Source organism: Athene cunicularia (assembly GCF_003259725.1).
Source record: "Athene cunicularia isolate RWA chromosome 13 unlocalized genomic scaffold, athCun1 chr13_part1, whole genome shotgun sequence".
NCBI classification, from domain to species: domain Eukaryota; kingdom Metazoa; phylum Chordata; class Aves; order Strigiformes; family Strigidae; genus Athene; species Athene cunicularia.
Genome location: NW_020799117.1, coordinates 6,285,628 through 6,307,615, shown reverse-complemented (window position 1 = coordinate 6,307,615; position 21,988 = coordinate 6,285,628). Strand labels below are relative to the sequence as shown.

At 54.1% G+C, this 21,988-nt stretch overlaps 1 protein-coding gene across 1 annotated transcript; it reads left to right on the top strand.

Annotated features, from left to right (window-relative positions):
• Positions 1 to 14,978: 14,978 nt before the first annotated feature.
• LOC113485438 (zinc-binding protein A33-like) lies at positions 14,979 to 20,431 on the top strand. Its single transcript, XM_026858569.1, has 7 exons — positions 14,979 to 15,306; positions 15,358 to 15,663; positions 16,238 to 16,333; positions 18,029 to 18,262; positions 18,663 to 18,682; positions 19,122 to 19,237; positions 19,346 to 20,431. The coding sequence occupies exons 2-7, from the start codon at positions 15,391 to 15,393 to the stop codon at positions 19,888 to 19,890; spliced, it is 1,284 nt and encodes a 427-aa protein (XP_026714370.1). The 5' UTR covers positions 14,979 to 15,306; positions 15,358 to 15,390; the 3' UTR covers positions 19,891 to 20,431.
• Positions 20,432 to 21,988: the final 1,557 nt, after the last annotated feature.

Below are 21,988 nucleotides of genomic sequence, written 5' to 3'. Positions count from 1 at the left end.
CCAGGAGTGGCTCCAAACAAGGCAGAGAGCTGTTCCCTGTGCCAGCAGGCTTCAGCCTTTGGGAAGGGGGGAAAAGGAGGGAGAAGCACAGAGAAGCTGCAAAACCTCAGCCCTTTGCTGAGCACACTGCTGTCAGTGACTGAGAGGGACAGTGACCACCGTGACAGCTCCAAAATCCATCCCGAGGACTGGGCCTAGACTAGGTGCCCTGGGACTCACATGCACCTCTGCTTCCCGAGGATGCCCCAGCTCCCTCCGTGTCCCTGCTGCAGCCCCAGGCACGCAGCCAGCCCGGTCCAGATCTGTCAGGGCACATCCAGACATGGAAGAGCCATCTGCAAAGGCTAGCAGGGTTCAGAAAGCAGGGCTGGAGGGGTGGGCAGAGGGCTGGAGAAAACAGAGCTTGTTAATTAAAATTCCTCTTTTTGTCTCAAGTAGCGAGACTGGAATCGCTGCAGCCAGCAGGCACACAGCATGGGGACAAGGGGTGCAGGAAAGAGGGATGTAGGGATAAAGATTGCTCAGTGTGCCCAGGAATTACAATTCTACCACAGTTATTGATTCGGAAGGAGAGAGTGGAGGGACCTGGGCCAGCCTGTGCTCTCTGGCTAATGACAGCCACAAGGTCTTTCTACAGCAGCGCTGGGGTGTGAGGGCTGAAACTGATGGATACTTTCATGGCTTGGCTCACTGATTTATTCCATGCTGTGTCCTTCCTCCAAAGAAGCTCCACTCCATGAAACCCCTTCATCTTTAGCAGCCCAATCTGGAGCACTGACTCATCTCATCCCCAGTCCCATATCTGGCAGCAGTCAGGCGTCCGTGGCAAGGAGGTCTGAGACTATCCCTCATCACCAGAACCCTGTTGTCACTCTGGGTCAAGCCACCTTCTGCCACCTTCATGTTCCCCTACAGCACTAGAAAGGCAGCAGCGTTCAGCCTTGCAGTCCTCAGCACAGCACTTCAGGGAGGTGAACACAATAAACTGAGATATGGAGGTTAACCAGCTTGCCAGAGGCCACACAGCACATCCAGAGCAGGCCTGGGAACAGAGCCCAAGTTTGCTAACTCCAGCCTCCTGCATTCATCATCAGAGAGGACTCTGCATCCCTCAAGATAAAACCTGAATGTAGATTTCAGAAGCGGCATGAAAATGCAAAATGTGAACGATTTTGAATTCTCTGTGCGATGGGCTGGTTTCAGGAGAGACAGCAGCTCTGGGATGGTTTCCTGAAGCCAAAGGACAGACAGAAATTGTCCCAGGTCCTTCCATCTCCAGTGAAGGGGTGATTACCCTGCTATGACACTATGGCAAAAGGGAAGGCCCTCTGACCTGCCATCATCTGCTGCAGTTTTGTAAATTATCTATCCAGATCAGGCCCATTGGTGCAGAAACCTAATGGCATCAGACACGCATTGCCACCCCTGCACTTGCAAATCTCCAGGTCCCCAGAGCTGCTCCCAGGAGATCCAGTGTATAACTGGTACTGGGATACAAAGTACAAGAAGCAGGAGATTACACCAGGGATTTCTTGTGGTTCCTCACTCTGAATATTTCCATGTCCCTGCCTAGGCTGGAGCCGCAAAAGACTGAAGGGGATGAGTCAAGGAGGATGCCTTAGACACTCAGCCCAGGACAGGATGAAAAAGAAGGTGATGAGAAGAGATTAATTTGTCAGGGATACATGCTTTCTCCTAGAAATTTCTCCTACAGAAAGCAGAGAGAAGCAGTGAAGGTTCCTCTGCCCCATGGGACATGCCATGGGAGCAGAGCAAGGCTGGCTGGGAGACAGGGCTCAGTGGGTGACGCTGCAATGGAGACGCCAGTTGTTGGGGCTGTAAAAGGGAAGAAACAGCTTGGTGGAAGGATCATGGTTAACCTAGGGAGTCTGTTACCTGCTGAGATTTAGGGAGTCTGGGGTAAGTGAGACAAGGGAGGAGAGGGAAATAACAACCACTAACAGAACAACCGGGGAGAAAACCCAGTATCCTGCTTTGGGACAGACCAGAAACTCTGTAGGTGAAATGCAGGCTACAGCAGGACTATAAGAGGCTCTCTCTGTTCAACAATTAACATGCAAGGAGTGCAGAAAGCAAGCACCAATTTTCCTCTTGCAGTCCCTATCTCCCTTTGCATCTCTCTCTTTGAGGGCCCTGATCTCTGGCAGTGAGCCGAGGGCCAGCAATGTGTGCAGTCCCATCACGGAGGAGCTGACGGGAGGTTTGTACCGAGCCATGAGGAGGCAGATTGCAGGAGAGATCAGGATTTCTCAGACAGCCATGCACCTCAGCCCCACACCTGCAGCACGCTGCCCTGTAGCTGTACGTGCCCGGTTTCTGCAGCCCCCTGGAACAACCTGACTGCTCTCGCTCAGCATCCTGCTTCCCAGACTCCCGGCTTCTGCTCGGGGACCTTTCAGAACTCTCTTTTTGGTATTTCTTGTTCACTTTCTCTCTATTCCAGCTCTCAGGGCTGTCGGGTTCCAAATTCAGTTTCCCAAAGATGTTTGGACCTTTTTTGCTTGAACCATGTGGCATGGCCAAGACCTGGCCCCATCTCAGCCCTGCCACTCAGACGAGCCCTCCCCGACCCACCTGCAAAGGCCAGAGCGTCCTCCTCCTTCAGGCACCGAGCTGCTCACCTCGAGTTACCGTCTCATTGCTGGCCAGGATGGAGCACTTGGTCCTCTCCACTCTCTGGGAGTCAACCTGTGGCAAAGGGGTGGAAAGCACTTTTCTGCAACTGTCCTCAGAAAAGCGAGGAAGTCAGGCGAGGATCTGGGCTGCCAGAGGGTGCTTCATTGCCGGGGGTAGCTTCGGAACCCCACCCTGAGCATCTGGAGAGCACCCTCTTGCAGGGTGACTGACAGCCCCCGTCTCACAAAGCTGGATGCTGTGTTAGCTCCTGAATGAGAGAAAGGCAGGGAGCTTGTGTTTAACAAACAGAAATGGAAAAGGGGAGGGAGCCTGCTGCTGCTGTTTATACAGTGTTCAGCCACTGAGGGGCTTCTTGCATCGAGGAGAGAAGCTTTTCCACTACATCCAGTTCCCTCTCCAGGGAAAGTGGTGGGAGCTGGAGGTCTGCAGGGTCCTCGTCCATGCCACTGACCTGGGCAAGTGTCCACTCGCCCTCACTCCACAGCCGTCTCGTCTGCTCGGGCTTTAAACTCACTGGGACTGGCACGGTCTTGTCCAGGGGTGGATCTCCCCTGCAGCAAGAGCTCTGCAGGTCCTGCAACTCAGCAGAGCCTACCCCATCCTCCTCTGCCTCTGTGTTTGCACAGCTCCCTGCACAGAGCAGTCTGCTGCTGTGGGACAGGCCTTCGAGTACTCTTGGGATACAAATAAAAGTAACGGTGAGAAGTTTTAGCCACTTGGCAATGGCTCGGTCCGTTCCAGAGCCAGATTCAGTGTGAAGCTAGGAACCTGAGTGAGTTTCTATTTTAGGGTCCTCAACACTGCCCACACACCTGGAGCAAGAGAGAGGGGGAGACATAAAAGCAGCATTCTCATGTCCAAAACTGCAAATTCCAAGCTTATCAGAGCCCAGGAAAACACCCTGAGGGCAGCACAGGGAAGCAGCAGCACAGCTCCCTACCTGGCCACAGGTTTTGCTTTCAAAGAGAAGTCAGGTGCGTTCCTAGCATAGGATTTCCACCACAGGCAACATGTGAGTTTGCAGCTCACCTGGGCTAGGAGATGCTCCCAGAGGTTAGAGAGGCGGACACCTCTCCCCAGCCTCAAGTATCTACAGCTAGAAGTTTATCAGAGGAGTCTTGCTCTTCACCCCCACAGCGGACTTTGGTTTCCCTTTCTTTGTGAGCATGGAAACGGGGAGGGGTTTCAACCAACTTTCTGTGCTGCAAAAGTTGTGATACACCAGGAAAAAGAAAATGTTCCAATGGCTCAGCAGAAAAAGGAGAGTGACAGCATTCCTGAAGTAAGTCACACAGAAAGTGGTACTTGAACTCAAGACTCCGACACGAGTCCTCGAGTCCCATCCTTCCCGCTCCTCTCCCTGTCTCCCCTTCAGGAAGGAAAGGGCTCGACACACCAGCACTGACAGCCAAGAAAATCCACCAGCTGCACTAGCTGGATTTTTATGGGAGTTTTGTGTCTTCTTTCCCTTTGTTTTCCCTGAGGCTGTTGATTTAGCTGCTCTTGAAAGCTGAGAGTGCAGGGGAGCAGGACAAGACAAACCCTCTTGGAAGGGGCTGCTGCTGTCTCCCAGCGGTCTGCAGGGAGAGGCAAGGAGCAGCTAATGGGAAGTGAGTGGTACATGCTATTCCCCACGGTCCTGGTGGATGGATACCCCTCCTTTCCAGAGTCCTCAGCAGTGGGTGGTTGAATTCTGCTCAAGGCTGAGATTTTTTTTCCTCCTTTCTCTTCCGGCCTAAGATTTTTCTTGCTCATTCTCCAAAGTCCTTTGCTACAGCTCCCCACTCTTCCCTCCCGGTGGCTGGAATAAGATGTCTGGGGAAAAGGCAGTGATTTGACAGAAGAGAAACTCACTATAGCCTGAAGCCATGAATCTCCATCAGGACCATGGGGTGAATTCCAGTCATTTTTGGCATGTGGTGTTTGCTGGATGACAGCAAGTCCAAACCCTTAAATCATGGATTAGTCAGTGCAAGTCCCCAAGACTGTTCTCTCCCACGGTCTCAGGGCTCCAGCAGAAAGGTTAGCACCAAAAACCTGTGATGCTCCCAAACATCAACTCATGTCTTTGACCAGATAACTTAGCTGAAAAGCCCCCGTGTGCCTGAGAGAGCATACAGAGCCTGGGAAGGGAGAGCTGCCTGTGATCCATGGTGATGCAGGCAGTCACAAAATCATCCCCCCTCAAGCAATCCTCCTGCGACACGGGGCAGCGCAGTAAGGGAAGGTCGAGCTTGCAGCACGCCTGGGGTGTCACTCCAACTGGCAGCCACTGAGCCAACGTTTGGTCCCTGTTCCCTCCGTGCTCCCAAGCCCTCTCCCCGGGAGCCAGGCCCTTCTCACGGCACCACAGACATGGGCTGCCTGCCAGCCTGCCTAATCTCACCCATCTACAACATAATTACTGCTGGCGGCGAGCGCACGCAGCACAGCCCTGTCGCTGCCCAGCCCTCAGCTTCTCAGCAGCCAAGGGACACCTGGGGTCTGCTGTGCCAGAGCCCCTCACCCTCCCAGTGGGTCAGGAGGCTCAGTCATGGCACGGGCTGTGGCAGCTTGAACACCGAGGTGCAGAAACGCCTCCCCACGCAGCTAACAGATCTCAGAGAAGCTGGGGGTCTTCCTACCTCAACCAGCAATTTCACCCTGAAGTACGAGGATGGGGAAATGTGAAAATGTCCTTTGCATTGTCCTGGGGTGTGGAAGGCTGTGCAGCACCGAGCAGAGGTGCCAGGACCCACTGCATGCCCTGTTGTAACCTCAGACCCTGGGGTGTTTGCACATGCAGGCTGGGTACACACAAACGCCTGCACAGGTGTCCTGGGAGCCTCACGTCCTTTCAAACACCATGGGATCGTTCGAATGATCTTTGCAGCCCAAAAGCCTTTTCTCAGTGGTTGGGCTTTGATTAGCCAAAAGCGAGTCTGCTCAGCTGCCCTTCTGAGAATACAACAATAAATTTTATGCTCCAGGGAGCAAAAATTATGTCAAAAAGCTGAGAAATGGGGCAGAGAAGAGGAATGCCTTTTCATTGGCCTATAATCTGCTCTGCCTCAAAGAGCACGCAGGTTCCCAGCCTGAACACCTTGCAGCTGTAAGTCACACTCTGTAGTTCAACTTCTGTCATAAAAGAAAGGCATATTATCTGATCACTCCCTGGGAGAAATCTCTAAGAAATCTGTTACCAAGGCTTCCAGATGCTCCAGTTCATCCTGCTTCATCTGGAGCAGCAACACTGACATACTTAAAAAAGCAGCTTTTCATTTTTCGAACAGCTGTTTCATTCCACCTGCATGTAACCAAAATATTTCCACTGCTCCTTCCTGCAGTATCAAGGGTTTTGCTGTGCCGCCTCATAAGCATCAGCATGTTGTGGTAACACAAAAACTCCTTTTCCATTTGAGCCCCAGAGTTCACGGATGCAGTGGATTTTGGAGTCTGTGATGCATTTGGGAGCCAAATAAGCCACAAAGCTGTTCAGGGGTGGGAGGGAGGATAGAAAGCTAGCTGCACCTTCTCTGAATTTAAAAGAAGGTTCTCATTTCGTAACTGCCTTTTGTCCCCATATGAACATTTCTGGAATTAGTGGAGGAGCAGAGATAGCATCAGGGACAAGGTTTTGCTAAAATATCTAAGCGATCTAATACCCCAGTGAGAGGTACTGGAGAAGCAGGAGAGAAGAGCTGTGTGCTTGGCCTTGGACTGCCACAGCTCTGCTCTCCTTTGGGGCAGACAGAAGCTGGCGATGATGAGTGTGTCTTCAGGATGAGGGTCAGCGAGCCAGGAAAGCGGAGATTGTATGGAAAGACATTAACACAGTTTGTGTCCTACCAAAAAGGACACACATCACCACCCCAGCTCCTGGCAGAGCTGGCAGAAGATGAGCCCACTTGCGGAAAACCCACAGGGCTTATTTGATAAAGTCCATTAACGCCAAGGAGGGTTTACCCCTTCCAGTCTCTTCCCACCCTTGGATCTCCCTTCAACAAGCAAAATCCCCTTGATCATCCTCACATCAGGGCAGAAGGACTCCAGGCTGCTCAGCAGGGTTCCTCCAGGCAGACACCAGGGCCTCTGAGCCCAGAGCTAGTCCCTGCGTTTAGCTGCCGTTTCTGCAAGTCACTGCACTCAAAGCTTTGTTAATTTATTAGAGGGTTGTTGCTTGTTGTTTGTGTACCGAGCCAGCTAGAAAACAGCTTCTGCAGAAGAGGATAATTGCAGTCAGATAAGCTCTTCAGAGCCGGGATTGCAAAAATACGATACATTGTACAGCAGCAGTTGTCCAGATAAACTAGAAATCTGGCTGAGTTTTTGGGTAGGAGCACGTTTCCTGATCTGTCACGGACTCCCTGTCTACCTTTGGGCAAATCACTTGATGTGTCTCAGTTCCCTGTGTGTAAAAGAGGTGATAAAAATCTGGTACAGACCCCCCTGGAGCAGTGGGTGACATGCACTACAGGGGACTGGGACTGGCAGCCTCGCTAGGACAGCTGAGGGATGACACTTTTGCCCCGCAGGATTTCTTCTGAAATTGCTCGTCTCATTTAGGCAGCGTGTTCTGCAGTCAGGGTCTCACTCTCCCGGGCGGGATACTCCTGCCTATATATCCCAGGATGAAGTTACAAATCTGTGTCCAGTCTGTTGGTTCTGAGATGACAAACAGCGCTGTAAACGCTGGGTTGTGGCCATGGGAGCAGGCAGAGCGGGATGGGCTGATGGCAGCCCCAGCCTAAACTCTACCTAAGTGTCAAGGCTATGCAAGCACCTGGGAAAAATTCAGGGCATGGGGTGTTTTCCATGGGCTTAGTGCTGCCAAAAGGCACAAGGTTGCTAATAGCTGAGTTCTGGTGCTCAGCATCACCGCAGAGGCAGCAGGATCATGTTTGTTTCTTTGCTACCTCACTCTATCCTTCCCAGTCCTGTGAGGACCCACATGAGCTGTTGGGAAGGAGCAGCTTATCTGCACCATGCTCGGCTCTGTGGTGCCAGGCCAGCAGCAGCGTCGGTGCACACTGGTGCTGCTGGTGGCTCTTCACGCCAGGGAAGGGGGGTCAGATCCACTCCTGATACCAACCCAGGGATTGGCTGGGAATCCATTTGGCTCCATGTTCCCCGAAAATGTGACTCAGAAGCCACCGTCTGGCACTGAGAGATAGGTATGACACCGGGTTCCCCAGGAGAAAGAGCAGCATCCCCAGGGTACGAGCAGAACACGCACAAGCCGAGTGGAGATCGTGCTGGAAAGCACAAAGCCTTATAAAGGCAGTGCTCTGGGTTTGTCCTTCTTTCAGCTCTTCCAGGCGATGAAAAGGACAGCTCACAACCCTAATTAACTGGAACATGCTAATACCACTGAGCTTCCCTGGCCAGCAAATTTGGCACGAGGCGTGTGGGACACTTTCCAAACAACTGCTCAAGGGAGCGCGTGCCTGCAATTTATTATTTGATGAGCAGTGCTTCCTCTCTGCCTCCACTGAAGAGCTCAGACCCGACACACGAGGGAGGTGAGCCTGGAGCCTGTACATCCACTTGGAAAGCCATTTCATGCTGGAGGGAGAAGAGACTTATTTCTCCCCAGGCATTAAAGGTATTTAAAGTGCCAGGGGAAATACAACTTTGCACAGCATTACCTCTCTGAGGGCTCAGGGCTTCCAAATGCTGCAGCATGTGGTGCTCATCTTCCCACAGGGAAAACCGCGTTCCTTGAGGGTGACAATCTCTCTGGGCAGAAGATGCATGGCCTCCCATGACACCCTCATTTGAGGACCAGAGTGATGTGCATCATCATTTTGCAGAGCAAAGTAGAGGAGTGTGGCCAGCCCTGGTAGCCAGAGAAAGAGGAAAGGTAGCGGGGAGCCTGGCACCATGTCTCCAGGGTGGGCTATTCCCTGTTTTGACAGCTGTCCTGCACAAGGCAGTGCCCCAGCTTATTCCTCTAGAAAAGGAGAGTGAAGGAGCCTGTATTACAAATAAATGTCTGTGAACTTTGCATGGGGAGCAAAAAGCAGGGCTCTGAAAAAGATCAATTCATCCCCGTGGTCAGATCATCACTCTTGGTGTTTACCGTGCTGTCAAAACCAGAGGCAGAAGATGCAGCCTCCTGCAGGCCACCACCTGCCTCTGGCCTCAGCTGCAGCCCGGCTGCCTCACAAGGTGGCCCCGGCCCCGGGGCTGTTGGGGACAGCTCAGGCACAGGGCTTGGGTGGCAGCGAGCTGCCCAGCCAAGCACCGCCACAGTCTCACCAGCACAGGCACCAGGAACAGGTCAGGAGATTTGTGCAATGTTCCCAGGACCACGCTGGTTTGACCACCCATCCTTTCCCCTCCTCAGGGCCAAAGGACTCCTCTTCCTCCCATACTCCTCCCCATCACCAGCAGCCTCCTTCATGCCCGTGCATTCCTCCTCCTCAGCATTGCCTGCGGCTGTCCTTGCGTGGCTGGGCATGGCACCCTGTGCTTACCAAGGGCACGTCTCTCCCCACTCCCTCCTCATCACATCCTTTGCAAACATTCGTTGTTATGGTGACAGCTCCAGAAGGAAAATCTTTCTGAGGATCTTCCAGACTTTTTAAAAAAAGATATAGCCATTTTAATTATTTTCTTTAAAGGAGATGGTTATCTTGCTCAGTGGCAACTGAATTTCTTTCATTTTGTTTCTGGTGACCAAATCCGTCTTTCACTGTGTGGCAGTAAGAAAACGGAAGGGGGAAAGGTAGAGTCAAGTGTGAAAAGCTGTATTTAAATCCTGCTGGGGGTCATGGGAGGGTGCCTCCAGGCTGAGGCTGCCGAGCTGCAGGCAGTGATGAGTCCAAATTTCTTCAAAATGAGTGAGATTTTGGAGCACATCTGCATCTTTCTTGGATAGAAAGTCCAAAGTAAATAGCAAGGGGGAATATTTATGTCCAATAACCTGTGCTTTGCATGAAATGCTGCACCAAGAGATATTGGTCTTGTGTGGTCTCCTACAGAAACATCCCTTGGCTTTTAGAGGCTTCATGATGGTAAATGAATTCTCCCCATCTCTCCACCAAATGGGCTGAAGACTTTCATGTGTCACATCAGAGAGTGCTGCAGAGAATGGGGCTCTGTGGCCATCTTTAATGCAAGTAATGGATATAGAAATCAGGGGAAAGCAATGTGGGGATGTGATGTGACCACAGGGCTGGACTTTGCGGCTACTGTGTTCTGGCCGTGGAATAGGGATGCTAACCAACAAAAGACTTGAGCACCTTGAGCAGCCAAACCTGTCCAGCCCGTTTTTGTAGGGTGAGCTCATGAAGACCTTTCCCACATCCCTGCTGTACAGAGCTGAGGTCAGAAACCTAAAAAAAAAAAAAAAAATTAAAAAAAAAATCCCCATGCTTCAGACCCTGCAGAGGCAGCTCAACACATCTGTGAATGTTCAACAGCCTCACCATGAACTGGGCATCCAAGTGCAGGAGCGTGTTGTGGGGCATCCTTCACCCAGGGGCCAGGTAACGGGCTGGCTGCGGAGCTGGAACGTGACCCAACGCAGGGAAGGCCGAGAGGACAAAGTTCTTTTGGCTAAGCCCTGTGGAATATCAGAGTGGTTTCATGCATAGCTCAGAATAAACAGGCAAACAAGCGACAGTCAGAAATGTTAATATTTGCAGAAATCTCCTGGTTTTGGCGCCTGGATGTGGGGAGCTGAAGGATGCTGGTGGAATGCAAGCGTGGATTCCTGGCTGCCCAGAGGGGCGGCATGGGGAATCTCACATCCCGGCGTGTCAGACCGCCTGGCAGGATGTTTACGTGAGGAGTCCTGGGGAGGGAGACTTATGAATCTGGTCCCTAGGAACTGAGATATTCGAGCATCCTCAGAAAAAAAAAAAAAAAAAGGCCACAATTAAGCAGCATTCATCCTCCTGTGCCTGTTCCAGGACCTGTTTCCTACACACCATCACCAGTGGGCTGTGGGTTAAACCCTCCCACAGCCCCAGTGCCCCCAGAGCCACGCAGCACCCAAGGGCTCAGAAGAGCCCCAGTCCCATAGTGCAAACTCCCTCCCTCTACGCAGTAGGAGACGGATTTGTCCATGCTCATCTGCAACCCTTCTCCATGAGCTCCTGGACACACGAGGGACAAAATAACACAAACCTTTAGACCACTGGCCTTACTTGCCCTGGATCCTTTCAAGGCCTGTTTGGGATGGTTTGAATCTGCTCAACACCTCTCACCATCTCCCTCTGGCTCTTATCTGGAGTACGGTTGCCAGTGATGGGAGTACTTGAGGCCAGTTGGACGCCTTCAGAGTGCAAGGCTCTGGCATTAGCAAAACAGCGGTGTCACTTTGGCCTGGGAAGAAAATGTTGGCAAATAATGACCTACCCTTTGGTCACCCTCCTTCTCCAGCTATTTATCCAAAGATATCATATCTCAGGGCATTTCTTCATTTCCTGCTTGCTTTTCTAACCAACACTTTTAAATCATGTCCCTGCACGGAGGGATGCATAATATTCATTAACAGTGATGCAGCTGTTACCTTGATTCACCTCATCCCTTCTTCTTTCACTTTTTTCTTTCTGTTTGTTGCTTTCCCTTTCCATTTCTTCCTCTCTCCTGGTCTCAGTGCTGGAGAGAGCTGGCAGGACATTTCAGTGAGATGTGAAAATAAGGACCACTGAAGGGTCCCAGGGCAAGGACAACAGATAGGACTGAGAAGTCTTTCAACTGTGTTTAAAACAAACTCGCACATGTGGGCTTTCAAACCCCAGTAGGCAGCTGAGCTGGAGTTGACAAGTGCCGCTGCTCTTCGTTCCCTTACAGCTGCACCAAAACCACCTCCTCGCCCCCATGTCTGTGGCTGGAGGACTCCCTGCCTCTGGGTTTCCACTCTGCAGGGGATGGGCTGGTGGGTGCAGGGGGACACAGACCAGTGAGCTCAGGAGTCACCCACTGAGGGGCTGCCCAGCACCTCCCCATTGCAGGACCCAAGGGCTCCAGCCCCAGTTTACCCCTCTGCCCCCTGCCCTGCCCCACAGCCGGGCACCGCTCAGGCAGAGTTGCAGGGAAAAGCAGGATCGAGAGGGATCAAAGTCCTCAGTGTGTATTTGCACTCAAAGTGAAACACGGAAATTGAAATGCAAAGCTTCTCAACCCCTGTTGATCTTTCCTGCCTGTGTTTGGAGAGCTGACACAAGGGACTGATACTGTGGATCACCAGTTTCTTCCCCTTCCACTCACGTATCACTGGGAGCTCGGTGAAGCCCTCCGGCAGCTGGATCCATTGCACTTCCCACTTCATCCCCCTCCTCTGTAAGGCCAAGCAGTGCCTCTGACACCCGTCTCCAAGAATACATGATTACTTCATGGAGCAGAGAACCATGAAGGGTTTTGGACCCAAACCATGAGCTCTCAGCCAGACCCTTCCCGATCCACATTATCCTTCATCTCCCCAGTGCATAATCAGGCTCTCCAAACACAGTGTTCTCAGGTCCCAGGCCAGAGCTTGGAGCCTCCTGAGAGGAATATGCTAAAAAGAGAAAGAAAAACATTACGTTGCCAACTGAAGCGAGTGCTGACAGGAAGGAGATGCCAGGAGCACTTAAACAAGAATTCGAGACCGGGGGACGCTCGGGTGTGTGTTTTCAATCCGGAGAAGGGAGATGTGTTCATAGGGAAATGACTGCCACTCACTGTTAGCTTCAGACCTCATAACTGATGTCCCAGGAAGTGAAATGGCCATGACAAGGATGTTCCTGACTCTATTAGAACTTACTTCTGGGATTGATGGATTAGTGCAGTGCATGGTAAAATGGTGCTGCTCCTCCTTCGGCTCCAAAACCTGCATTTGCAGCTCGAACCTGCGAAGATGGAGATGAGCAATTTTACAGCTGCAATTTTATGGCTCCTTTCGGCTGCAAGGGGGGTTATTTGGAAAAATCCAATCAATAAAGATATCTGGGGGTCCAGAAGTCCTTTGGGTGCTGTGGGGTGTGCTGCAGCACCTTGACCCAGCTGGCAGCACCATGCCCTGGTGCAGAGCCCCACTCCCATGACAGCAGCATCCCGCAGCCCTGTGCCAGCCCCAGAGGCAGGGGATCCTCTGGCACGGCCCCAGCCCAGTGCCGCAGCGGGGGGATGCTCCTGCTGCTCACGCTGCACAGAGCACCCAGGACCAGGCTCCAGCTGGGGCTAACAGGGGAGCTGACAAGGGAGCTCAACATCGGCTGAGCTATCCCACATTCTGCTGTTTAAGGGTGAAGCTTCAGTTGTCTGGCTACAGAGGGACTCAACTTCTTCAAACAACAGGCCTGGCGCTGGTGCGTGGAGGCACAGGCTGGGGCTGTCACCTCTCTGGGCTCTGTGACCAGCTCCACTGGCAGGGATGAGCTCTCCAAACACAGCACAGATGCTGATTCACGGGGACATCCTCCAGCACTGATGGCTCGGGCTGCTGGGGGAACATAACCTTTCATAGCACGTTCCAGATCTCTGCTGAAAATAAATTATTAATGGTTTTACCTCTGTGTGGAACCGCACAAATAATGGACCATGGCACTGCAAGCTGCAACAGGTCAGGGAGCAGCACCCTGGCTTACCCTGGGCTGCATGTCCGGGGCTGGGCGTCTTGTCTGCTGTTTTGTGTGTGCCTGTGCATAGTCTATAATACTTCCCGGAGAAATGGTGGCAAAGCCAGGAGATCAAAGGCTGGACACAGATGACAAACCCATTTCCATCTCAGAAGGGTGCATCTAAACGGGTGTTTCAGCTCCCATCCAAAATCCACGAGTTCAAAGGCAGCTGTTTCTTGGGGATTGCCGGCACGTGGCGGGAGGATGACACGTAGTGCCAGCCACTCTCCTGCTGCTCAGGCGCTACCTGCTTGCACAGCAGCCGCAGCACGCCAGGCTGGCAGCAGTCACTGCTCCCGGCAAGCCCTGCCCTGTTCACACGGTGAGATTCAGCCTCCTGGAATCACAAATCTCCATAAATGTGGAGAGTGAGGTTAGGCTACATTGTCACAGCAAAGCGGAGATTGTTTGGTCATCCCTGGATCCCTGTGTCACCCCTAGGTCCCAGTGTCACCATCCTAGCGACATTTCCAAAGGGACCCCCCTGTGTTGTGCAGTGGAGAGGGGAAGAGGGCAGCAATGGGAGCAGGTTCATCCTGTTGGAAACAATTGCTGCCCAGAGAGTGCTTCTTATCCCCCAGCGCCCAGCGAGAAGCAGGGGCTGAGCATCCCTGTCACACTGCCACCACAGGGACTGGAGCAAGAGGATACAGCCAACCCTCACCTCGCTCAGTGAGCTGGAGCAGGTCCTGAGCCTGCAGAATAACTGTGTTGGGGCTGGCAGCGTATTTGGGCATGGCCTGACCTTGTTGGTGTCCATGGATGCCACTTGCTTGGCCACTCAGAGGTCTTGGAGCACTTTCACAGCAGCCCACATCCTCCAGCCTTGTCCATGGCACCTCCTGAAGCTCAGCGCTTTTCCTGGGGGCACCCCCAGCCCCACACTCCAGCATTTGCACTGCATACTCCAGGGCTCTGCAAAGCAACGGTGAGCAACAAGGAGCTTCAGCTCATCACTGCTTTGTGCCCGAGTGGCTGGAAGAGGCTGCCCCAGGTGCATCTCACCTGCCCATGGCCAGCATCCCCCAGGACCTGTGGCTCCTTGTGCAGGCAGTGATGCTCTATCATCGCACATCAATAAGTGGGTTCAGTTTTGGGCCCCTCACTACAAAAAGGCCATTGAATGACTTGAGTGTGTCCAAAGGGCAATGAAGCTGGTGCAGGGTCTGGAGCACATGTCTTATGGGGAGCAGCTGAGGGAACTGGGGGGATTTAGTCTGGAGAAGAGGAGGCTGAGGGGAGACCTCCTGGCCCTCTACAGCTCCCTGACAGGAGGGTGCAGAGAAGGGGATGAGTCTTGAACCAAGAAACAAGCGATAGGACAAGAGGGAATGGCCTCAAGCTGTGCCAGGGAAGGTTTAGACTGGATATTAGGCAGTATTTCTCTGCAGAAGGGGCTGTTGGGTGTTGGAATGGGCTGCCCAGGGCAGGGGGGGAGTCCCCATCCCTGGAGGGGTTGAACAGTCGGGTTGTCCTGGCGCTGACGGAGTTGGGAACAGTCATGGTGAGGTCAAGGTGGGGCTGGAGGAGCTTCAAGGGCTTTTCCAGCCTCGATGATCTGTGATTCTGTGACACAGGACAACGCAACGTAATGCAGCGCGGTGCGATGAAATGCAATTATTTAATTTAATTAATTTAACGCAGCCTAACACGGCGCGCGAGGCCCCGCCCGCCGTCCCGGGCCGCTCACACGTGACCACGTCACATGTCTGAGCCCCGCCCGGCCCCCGGCAGCCCCGGCGCTGCGGCCCACGGCCCCGAGCGCTCCGGAGTTTTCCCGAGAGCTTCCCCGGGCTGTGGCGTGGGTGCTGGGTGCTCCTGGGCCCTTCCTTGGGGCCCCGCCAGGAACACTCGGCCGGTCGCCGCTGGGCGTCGTCAGTAGTTTTGCTGAAGTAAGTGGAGAGGGAAAGTTGTTGTTCCGCCGAGGGACAGGCCCTTTGCCGGGATTTCTCTGCCGTTCCCACCGTTTGGGGCTTTTGGGGGCTGGAGATAACCCAGTGCGGCCCCGGGGCAGGTCCTGTGCCTCCTGCCCTAACCTGCCCCGGAGCACCCCCGGGAGGAGAGGCAGGAGCCCAGCGGGAGGGGGATTTTGGGGTAGTGGTGGCAGGAAACTGAGGGCGGGAGCCGTGTGCCAGCAGGGATGGCCGGCAGGAGCCATGACCGGAGCCTGCGGGAGGAGCTGACCTGTGCCATCTGCTGCGACCTCTTCAGCGAGCCCGTCATGCTGGACTGCATGCACCACTTCTGCAAGGCCTGCATCCAGCGCTACTGGGAGAGCTGCACCCGCGTCCCCTCCTGCCCCCAGTGCCGCCGTGAGTTCCCCAGCCGGGCTTTCCGCACCCACTACCTGTTGTCGGGGCTGGTGGAGAAGGTGAGGCGCTGTGGCTCCGCCGAGCACCGGCACAAGATGCAGGTAAGTGGCTTCTGCCTGGCTGGGGGAGAAGGGGACAAGCACCATGTGAGCCCCGTGCAGCCACCCCAAGCCATCACCCCCTCTTCCCACAGTCTGCTCCCCTCCATGTGTGCCTCCCCTGACCCAAGTCCAGTGGGTCCCATCCTGATTCATTTCCTTTCCCTGTTTCCTTCCAGCTGTCTGTCCTTTGGATACTTTCTTCTCTTGCGTTTGTTTTCCTCCCTGACTTCCATCTCAACCTCGTTGTATCTCACATAGGGACTGTGCAGTTGGGGGTGAGGGCTGCTTGTGCCGGGTTCTCTGCTTGAGGGGTCAGTTCACAGCACAAAGGGTTTAAACCTTCTGTAGACAGATATCCCAGGCTGGAGCTCACAGTCTCAAAATTAAATATGATTCATTACATGCACACATATATAGTTCTCAAGCTTCTGCATCAGGTGCTTTCTTCTTACTGCTTTTATAAGAAATCCTGTTGCAGCCTCCCTCTAATGCTGGCCTCAGGAAACAGGATTGCACCTGAATCACAGCAGAGTAGTGAGGAGGTCTCCTCACCTTCTTTTCCTCATTCCTGCAGAAGCACCTGGAAGATGCTTTGCAAGCTCGTCAGAAGGAGATGGAGAACTTCTTGCAGAGAAAGCATGCGATGCAGGAAGATGTCTGTGGCCTGACGGTAATGCCCTGGGATAGCTGGTTTTTGTACAGCCTCCTGGTTAATGTTCATAGAGGGTCTGTGTATCGTTTCAGCTGATACTCAGCTTAGCTTCCTGTAAAAATCTAGACAAATAACTGTAGAGGTCTGAACAAGCTCCTCCGCATGTAGGCCAAAGCCTATCACTACTGAATATTCAGTGGAGGCTTTGGGATGAGGCACTAAATGCTCATTAATGCAGCATTTACAAGGTACGTTGGTGCAGCAGAGCTGAGACAGGGTGAGTGGTGAGAGCTGTCGGCTGAGCAGCCTGTTCTGGCCCTGCAGCACTGCCACTCTGGGAGAGGGTTAATTCTTGGAAGTGTTAAAGTCCTTTGGCGTGTCTGAAGGTGTGGCAGCAAAGCAGAAGGAGCTGGGACAGCAGCAGTGCTGGCACTGCAGAGAGCACTGGCCTTGTCACAGGAATTGTGTTTGGATTCACTGCAAAGCTCTGAGATGATATGAGGAGCCTGAGTGCTCTCTGCAGGCTCCAGTGGCACCAGGCTGCCTGCTTGTCATGGATCAACGAAGCAAGAACAGCCACAGGCTGACTGTGCTTCTTTCTTGAGTGACATAAATGTATTAAAAGCCAAGGAAGGAGAGTTTAAGGAAAACAGAAGTAGTTCAGAGGTGAGAGAAAACTGACAGAAGACTGTCTTTCAACCAGTCTCTGATCCTGCTGCCTTCGCTGTTTCATACCTCTATCCCGCTGCCAGATTTGAAATAGACCTTTGAAGTTAATGCAGAAGTATTAGCAAATAAGCGCGTGGAGCTGATGTCCCCTTACAGGGGAAGAGCTGACTAAGAGGTGTTTCAGGAGTAAAGGAGCAAATTGCTGATCTGAACAGGAAGGCCATGCATGTCCTTTGTGATTCTGGTGTGTCAGCATGAGCACCTGCTGGAGCAAAGGGAGGCTGGGATGCTGTGCTGGCTAGTGAAACTTCAGATGTACTCTGGGGGAGATAGATTTCCTGCTGGTAGAAAGGGATGTGCATTTTGGGAAGCACTCCTTGAGAAAATGAGGATAAGGTTGCACTTAAATTAAAAGCCTAAAGATTAGGAAAATAAAAGGTCATTGACTGTCTCTTGTAAGCAGGCAGGAAGGCAGTGAGAGCACCACAAGGTTGACTGGCTGACTAAACAACTGGAAAAAAGTGATCTCTGAAAAGAGCTGAATGGGATTTTATCAGCCTTAACTACAGAGATTAGTTTGTGCAGCTCCCCCCTCTCCCATACAAACAGGAGCCCTGATTGACGGAAGCATCAAAGAAAAAGAGCAAGTTACCAGTGTTGGGCAGCTTTGCCCAGGATCTGGCATGGTGTGAAATAAATCATAACTGACCTGAACAGCTGAGTCTGCAGCTCCAGAAAAGCAAAAGAGCTCCAGTCTTGCACACAGGCAAATTCCTGGTGGTGTGGGAGAGGGCTGTGGGCTCCCACTGTGGCTGTGTGCAATGATTTCTAGTTAAGGTCACTGAGCCACTGGTAGAATTTCCCCCCCCCGGCTCCTCTCCTTTGGCTCTGTAGCCATAAAAGTTGTCCTTGTGTCCTGTTCTCCATCCAAAAAGTCTTGAATTTCCAGGACTTTGTAAGCAGAGTAACGAGCCCAGACTTCCTGTGCACCTACTTGTGTGGTTTAGCTGCCAGACTCATCTTCTGTCCTTTCCCTCTGCTCAGAAAGTGTCTGGGGAGCTGAACTTCAAGATCCGGGCAGAGTTTGGCCGCCTTCATCAGATCCTGGAGGAAGAGGAGAGAGCTGTGCTGGCAGAGCTGGGCAAAAAGGAAGAGCAGTCACTGGCACGACTGCACAGGGATCTCCACCAGCTGGAGGAGAGGATGTCGGTGCTGCAGAAGGACATCGAGCACATAGAGCAGACACTGAGTAAGATAGAAGAAGTGTCATTGCTGGAGGTGAGTGTGCCTGGCTGACCCTGGCAGGAGGCTGTGGGGTGTTTTGGGATCTGAATTTGGGATGGGGGAGAGTCTTAAATAGCAGCACTAGGCTGTACCTGGAAGTCATTCTCAATGACGTCCCTCCAGTTATCTACCCAGTCCCTTGCAGTCTGGAGGCTTTAGCCACAAGGAATATGTAGATCTCCCGGACATGATGGATCTTGGGAGCCTTACTGCTTCTCTGTCACCCCTGTGAAATTGCCTTGGCCCCTGAGCCCAGTCACTTTTCCCCAGGATGGGCTCCTGGTAGGCTGGTTTGCTCTCTGTGCTGTGTGACAGCAGGAGGCAGGACAGGGAGCTTATTTGTGCAGCTGTATAAATAACAGTGACTGCTAATTTTCTCTGCTTCTCACTGCAGGTGGAGAGCCTGGATATCAGGTACGTGTCTGGCATGAAAGAAGCAGATTCACTTTTCAGGAGCCTTATCTCTGTCCCTGGCTGGGATCACACAGGGGAAGGATCTTATCTCAAGTTGTAAAAGCATCACAAATTGCTCAGAGTTGCTGGTGCTGTGCCAGGTGGGGGCCAGTCCCCAGCACACGTTGGATGCTCTTCCTGGGGAGCATGTGTATCGAGATGGCTGGGCTGGAGGAGGGGGTGGAGGAGATGTGCTGGTTTAGACTGGGTGCAAGAGCCATGCATGCTGCAAACAGGAGGAAGGCTGATGCCACAGACTTGGGATGCTTTGGCTTCTCCCTGCCCTTTCTTAGCCTCTTAAAACTCACGGGGCCACAAAACTGACCCCGAGGTGCAGGTTTGTGTGAGGCTGCGAGTAGCTGAGGGCTGGAGGGGTTGAGTGCTGCTCTCTGTGCCCCAGGCCCTCGATGCGTGTCCAGACCCAGCCCACCTTCAACCTGGAGCACTACAGGGACAGCCACAGCGGCCCCTTGCAGTACATCTTCTGGAGACAGATGCTGAAGTTCATTTGCCCCGGTGAGCGGATCGGTGTGAGGGGTGGATGTGCTGCGTGGTGGCGGGGCCAGGGCTGATCTGCACAGGGATCTTGCAAGCGGTTAAACGCCATGTTCAATGTCTCCACAGCTCCTGCCCCACTCACCTTCGACCCTGATTCAGCCCACCCCAACCTGGTCTTCTCCAGAGACCTGACAGCAGTGACAGAGAGGGATCAAGCCCAGCCTGTCCCCACCAGCCCCCGGCGCTTCTGTCAGTGCGTCAACGTCCTGGGCTCGCAGACCTTTGACAGCGGCCAGCACTACTGGGAGGTCTGGGTGGGCAGCAAAACCAAGTGGGATCTGGGGGTGGCCGCCGAGGCTGTGGACCGGGCAGCGAAGGTCAAGCTGTGCCCGGAAAACGGCTACTGGACGCTTCGCCTGCGGAACAGGACAGAGTATTGGGCCACCACCACCCCCTGGGTGCGCCTGACCCCCCGCCGGCCCCCCCGGAAAGTGGGGGTCTTCCTAGACTGCCAGGAGGGCACCGTCACCTTCTTTGACGCCAGGGACATGTCCCACCTCTTCACCTTCCACCAGGTCTCTGCGGAGCGATACTGCCCCTTCTTCAGCACCTGCTTCAGTGACGGGAGGGACAACATGGAGCCCATGCGCCTCTGCCACCTGGCCCTGTGAGGGGCAGGGGGCCCTGGGGGCACCAGCCTGGCTCCTTGTCCCTGCCCGCTGGCTGCCTGGAGCCGTGCTGGGGGCATGTTCTGCACACACAGACCTGGTGGGTGTTGGAGGGGATGTTTTTTTCGGTCTAGGGAGGAAGGAGCAGGATGTGAGTCTTCCCAGCTCCCATCTGCCCTCCCTCCCCTGTGCCATAGGCTGTGGGTGCTGCACTGCACTCCCAGAGGTCCCTGGCGCCCCTTGAAGAAAAACCTCCTGTGCCTGAGCGTTTCACGGTTTAGTAACCGCAGCCCCAGGGCTGCAGCGGAGATGGCCGCAAGCTGCTTCCTCTTCTGTCCCTCCCCACTCCCACCCCTAAACCCTGCGGAGGACAGCGGTCCCAGAGCACCATCGGCTGCCTCTTGACACTCAAGTCTGTGTCCCAGCCGTGGGCTTCCTCCGCTAGAAGGGCCGCGGGCTGGCGGCAGAGGGAGCTCGGTGCACGGTGTGGGACCCCTGTGGTGCTGCCTCCCCTCCCCTCCCTCACCATTAAAGCTTGTTAGAATGACCACTGCTTGCTGGACCTGCTCAGGGCTCGTGTGCTGGGAGGGGATCTACTGCACAGGGGTGTAGCTCAGCCCCTGTGCCAGCCCAGGCTCCTTCCCTCCCCACAAAAGAACCTCGGCTCGGGCTCAGCCCTGCCCTCAGAGCACTCTGGCTCGTCTTGCAGCAGGTGTTGGTCTTTTGCTCACCCCCTTGTGTCGGGCTGCTGGGAACGAGGTGGGGGGTTTGGCAGCCCCGTGGGCTAGGGAGGGTTGTCTGAGCCCAGCCCTGACTTTAGGCTCCTGGGTTTTAAGAGTTGGCCACCTCTGGGTCTTAAGGATTTGTATATGTGAAAAATGCAAAGTCCCATTTCAGGCCAGTTTCATGACTGCCTGGGCGGCCTTTGCTGCTGGGAGCAGAGGGTCCCAGTGCTGCTCTTTGCCTGTTGGCCACCCTGGCAGCACCATCCCTGCTGGAGAGTGGCTTGAGGATCCCAGGAGGGCAAATCAAGTGGATTTGGCAGCTGCAGTTTGTTCCTGGGGGGTGCTGGCCATGTCCCCACCTTACATACAAGTGGGGTCAACCTGAGGCAGGAGGAGCTGGGGTGGGTCCAAGCCTGGCTGGTGGGGGGGAAGATGGCAGTGCCTGGGCTGTGTGGGATTGTCATGTTTACCCCACTCAAGTCCACTCCAGGGAGAAAGCAGAGGCCAGAGCTATTCCAGTCCTGCATAGCCCCTGGCTGCTGGCTGGAGCCTGCGAGCAAATTCCTGCTCTTCAGAGGCTCAAATTTGCTGCGGGAAGGTCCAGGCGCAAGGGCTTTCCAGCTCCCACAGCTGGGCACAGGGACATTTGTCAAAGCGAGTCCTCCACTGGTCATCCCCTGCCCAGCGGGGATGGGACAGGGGGCCCTGTCCTCCCACAGTGCCACGTTCCCCCTTTCTGTGCACCACTGCTGCAGTGTGCAGGGGTTGGGCTCTGCTGTAGCATCTGGTTCTGGGGTTGCGTAAAGCCTGGGCTGGGGCAGAAAAAGACTGTGCTCGGCGGGAGGGGAGGATGACCCCGGTGAGATGAAGGCAGACATGCCCTCTAGTGCAGGAGCACCGAGCAGCCCGGGGTTCTGGAGGTGGAGGTGGGTGTAGGGGGGACTCTGTTACTGGGAAGCTGCTGCTCTGTGCAGCCTTGCTCGGGGAGTCGGGTGTGCTTGGAGGGGATGTCAGGTATTTGCTCCCTGCCAGTCCCCAACTGGGCTTTAGCTGGTGAGTCTGCTCCCTCCCTGCTGAGCCCCTGGGCTGGACTCAGTCTCCTCTCCCGGCTCCTGCGTCGTCCTCTCACTGCCCCTCAGCTGAAATAAGAGTGGAGAAGAAAGAGCTTGTTGGCTTGGAAATGCTGCTGTGAGCAGGGCTGTCATCCCCCCAGCAGGGGCTGGGAGCCTCTGCGGGAAGGTGAGGCTGGTGTGATGGCAGCAGGGAGCTGCAGCTGTGGGGGGGTGAGGGGGTTGGCACCCATCACCTCCCCGACCTGCCCCAAAACCGCAGGCAAGCAAGGCTGGGCAGGAGCAGGCAGCAGCCCCTGAAGCACG

Coding starts and splice junctions, on each gene's coding strand:
- LOC113485438 (XM_026858569.1), top strand. CDS start 15,391: ATGGCCGGCAGGAGCCATGACCGGAGCCTGCGGGAGGAGCTGACCTGT. Junction 15,664..16,237: donor AGCACCGGCACAAGATGCAG/GTAAGTGGCTTC, acceptor TCATTCCTGCAG/AAGCACCTGGAAGATGCTTT. Junction 18,683..19,121: donor GTGGAGAGCCTGGATATCAG/GTACGTGTCTGG, acceptor TCTGTGCCCCAG/GCCCTCGATGCGTGTCCAGA.